The following is a 3,520-nucleotide window of genomic DNA, read 5'->3' as shown; positions in this document are numbered from 1 at the left end:
CTCACATTGTCTCAAAAATAAATAAACATTAAAAAAAAAAAAAAAAGATTCTCTCTCAGGATGCCTGGGTGGCTCAGTCAGTTAAGCGTCTGACTTCAGCTCAGATCATGTTCCCATGATTCCTGGGTTTGAGCCCCATGTCAGGCTCTGTGCTGACAGCTCAGAGCCCGGAGCCTGCTTTGGATTGTGTCTCCCTTTCTCTCTCCCCTTCCCCACCCGTCTCTGTCTCTGAATTAAACATTAAAAAAAAAAAAAAAAAAAAGATTCTCTCTCTCCCTACCTCCCTCTGTCCCTCTCCCTGGCTCACACGTGTGCTCTCTAAAATAAAAACAAAACGAAACAAAACTTCACGTAAATGTAAACTGTATTCTGTAGTACCTCACACATGAATTTTTGCCTGTTTTTGTTCCCCACTGCTCTAATTTCATAGGATGGGGTCATCTTCCTTTTGCCACACCAGGCATACAGAAAATTCTTAACATCACCCATGATTCAAGAGTCTTCTTCAGACCTAAGAAAACAGAAATTAAATTGCATTATTTGTAAGAGCAAACATTAGAAATAACCAATAACTGGAATTAACTCAAAATCTAGGTTAAATACAGGATATTCTAGCATGCTACTATTAAAACTGCATAACAAAACTTTTAACGACAAAAGTGGAAGGTCTATGACATGCTATGTGAAAAAGCAGGATACAAAACTACATGATTTGAACTATATAAAAGTATATATGCATAAATCAAGTCTGAAAAAGAAATATCCCTCAAAATGGTTATCTCTGGGTGACCACGAGTGATTTTGACCTTTTCCTAAAAAACATTTGATGAAAGGCCTATGTTTTACATTTTAACTCACTTAATCCTCAGTGACAGATAAAATTATATACTAAACACTTTCTACAGAGGAAGAAAACCAGGGAGGGCATAGAAAGTTTAGGTAACTTTTCCAAGTCACCCACTGTGGAGGCATAAATTCAAACTCGAACCACTATATTAAGAAATGGTCATCAATCAGTTTGCGTATACATCAGTTTACTGTCATTCTGAAGTATGTCTCCTAGCAGACTATCCTCCAAGTTGTACACTATATATTACACCAAGAATTCAGTACTTGATCTGAAAACAGTAATCTATTAACTTAAACACCAAATTTCTCCTTTAGGCCTTGTTATTCATTAAAATTTGAGGACATTAAGTTTTGTTGAAGTGCAACATACCATACATGTTGGCACTCTCCCTAAGTCCAGTTTATAAAGAGAGCAAAAGATACGGCGCCTGTGAGTCTAAAATCTGATTCTAAATTAAAAATAAGATACAGTACCTGAGACCAAATTTAGATCTAGAGAAAATATGCAAATAAAATTAGTTTGCTGCGAGAAAAAACCCTATTACTAGCATTACACCTCTGTCTTCTGTTAATGTTAAGTGTATTTTATTAGCACCTAAATCTAATGTCATAAAACTGGACCCTAGTATAAACTTGTTCATTCTGTAGCCACAAACGAACCCTGGGGAAATCCTATTGACTGAAAAGCTGTGGAAAGCTCATGAGATCTATCTGTAAATTCCAGCCCTGAATAATTTAAAAAAACAAGGCCTCACGGTGAATGGATAACATGAAATATGAAGGACTACACTATCAAATTCCTTCCTCCCCAGCAGTCTCATCTGACGCCATTATAGTCAATATTAACTGTATTGTAATGATGCCCAAATATACACTGAAAATTTAGTCTTTTCTCTTATTTAAGCTCCAAAATCAAGTTCATCCAACAGTCGCACTAATGTGCATATGTCAACTTGACGTCCCAGTCAAATCAGAATTTAAGTTTCCTCCCCAAATCTGTTCCTCCTTCCCTAGGTCCAAGTGTTTTCATATCCCAAAATGGCACCGCTATCTACCAAGTTACTCCTATCACAACTTGGGGAGTCATACACTCCCTTAAGATCCTCCATAGGTATCCGTTGAGAGACCTCAGCATGCGCCAGGCAGTAACCTTAGAGGGTCATCTACAAGAACTATCTTCCTTAACCCTTAGAATAATTGTACAGATAAGACTATTATTATTATCTTCCTTTAGGGAAGAATAAACAGAGACAAAGAATACCTTGCCCCAGAGAAGACAAAGCCCCTAACCGGGAGACCCAGAATTCCAAGCCAGGTAGTCTGCCTCCTCATCTACTACGCAATTTCTGCCTCCAAAACATGTTTGCAATCCATTCGCTTCTCTCCGTCTCCGGCCATCACTACCGCACACCTGGAGTGCTGCAACAACGTCTTAGATCTCATAGCTCTAGATTCCTGCTTCCACTCTGGCCGCCCTAAAATCTATTCTTAATTCCTTCCCACCATACCCCAGTAACATGGCCTTCTTTGTTTCTTCCCAATCTCTGCTCTCAAGCGCTAATTCCTTCCACCTCTGCGATTCTTTTCCTCCCCATCTTTATAGCTGACGCATTCTCAACCTAAGGGCCGAGATATCAGCTCAAAAGTCTACCTCCTCCGAAACGCTTTCTCTTACCACCCTAATGAAAGTAGCTCCCTTGACACCACCTCCCATTTCCTCGAATCTTTTTACTGAAACCCGCAGACGCTTTTTTTCCCCGTTGCCTCCCACCACGACAGAAACCTTCTTGCGGGGGAAGGGGTAGGGACTGTGCCCCACGTGTTTATGGCTCTACCACCCAACCCGCAGGACAGCGCCCGGTATTTGCTGCCACAATGAATGGAGGGCCCTAAGTGTGTGTGGCGGCATCATGGCGGGCTCACCACCTCGTGATTCCCTCCCCCCTTTCAATAGGCTGCAACAGCGCCACCGCCACGCGCAGACAGGAGGAGGAAGAAGGGTTTGAACGCTTCGGACACCGGGCTGGCAATCGCTGGGGGAAAGACGGGTCCACAAAGCGGACCCGGACAGCGCAGGCGTGGTGCGGCGAGCCGCGTGCAACCCGCAATCCGGGAACCCGGCGGGCGCCTCGCCCCTTCCCCCATCCCCCACAGCCGCCCGCGCTTCGCAACAAAGCCCGGCTGCAGGAGCGCGGGGCCCACGCCCCCAACGGGTGGCAAGGACGTCTCTTCCCTACCGCGTTCTCTTCCTGGTGCCAGAAAACACAGCCCTTTTAAGACCGTCCGCAACCGCAGCCTTCCTCAGAGAGACCCGGGGCAAACACCGCAGCTCGCTCGGAGGCGGCGGCGAAATGGCTCCGACAGCGTCGCCAGTGGGGCGGGGCCAGTGCGCGTACGCGTGCGCAGGAAGCGAGCTTGGGACCAAGGGCGCCCGGGGGGAGGGGCGGGGCTGCAGCTCCCTCGCCCCGGGTAGCGTCCGTCGCCAGGGAGATCTGATCTGCTGCTTTGGGCCTGCAGCGCTGGGCCTACTGCGCCCCAGCCACACTTCTTCCCGTACTGTGCTACCCACTTTTAACGTTTTTGAGAGTTGGGGATCTGTAGCATTTTGTGTAGCAAAATGTTTCATAGTCTCTATCATAGGACCTTCAGTAGATGACAGATAAATGGTAGA

General features: G+C 45.5%; 1 protein-coding gene across 1 annotated transcript in view; it reads right to left on the bottom strand.

The window, feature by feature from the left end:
* DHX9 (DExH-box helicase 9) overlaps positions 1 to 3,221 on the bottom strand; it is a 50,136-nt gene extending 46,915 nt beyond the window's left edge. Inside the window, exons 1-2 of the mRNA XM_040446289.1 lie at positions 3,087 to 3,221; positions 322 to 511 (exon numbers count right to left, since the gene is read on the bottom strand). Coding sequence (XP_040302223.1) covers positions 322 to 489 — 168 coding nt within the window. The 5' untranslated portion in view covers positions 490 to 511; positions 3,087 to 3,221. The remainder of the gene's footprint in view (positions 1 to 321; positions 512 to 3,086) is intronic.
* Between the last annotated feature and the right edge of the window lie 299 nt (positions 3,222 to 3,520).

The sequence above is a fragment of the Herpailurus yagouaroundi genome, unplaced genomic scaffold, assembly GCF_014898765.1.
Source record: "Herpailurus yagouaroundi ecotype Mexico unplaced genomic scaffold, PumYag 195, whole genome shotgun sequence".
Classification (NCBI taxonomy): Eukaryota; Metazoa; Chordata; class Mammalia; order Carnivora; family Felidae; genus Herpailurus; species Herpailurus yagouaroundi.
Note: the sequence above shows the minus strand (reverse complement) of the source record. Positions and strands in the feature narration are given on the sequence as shown.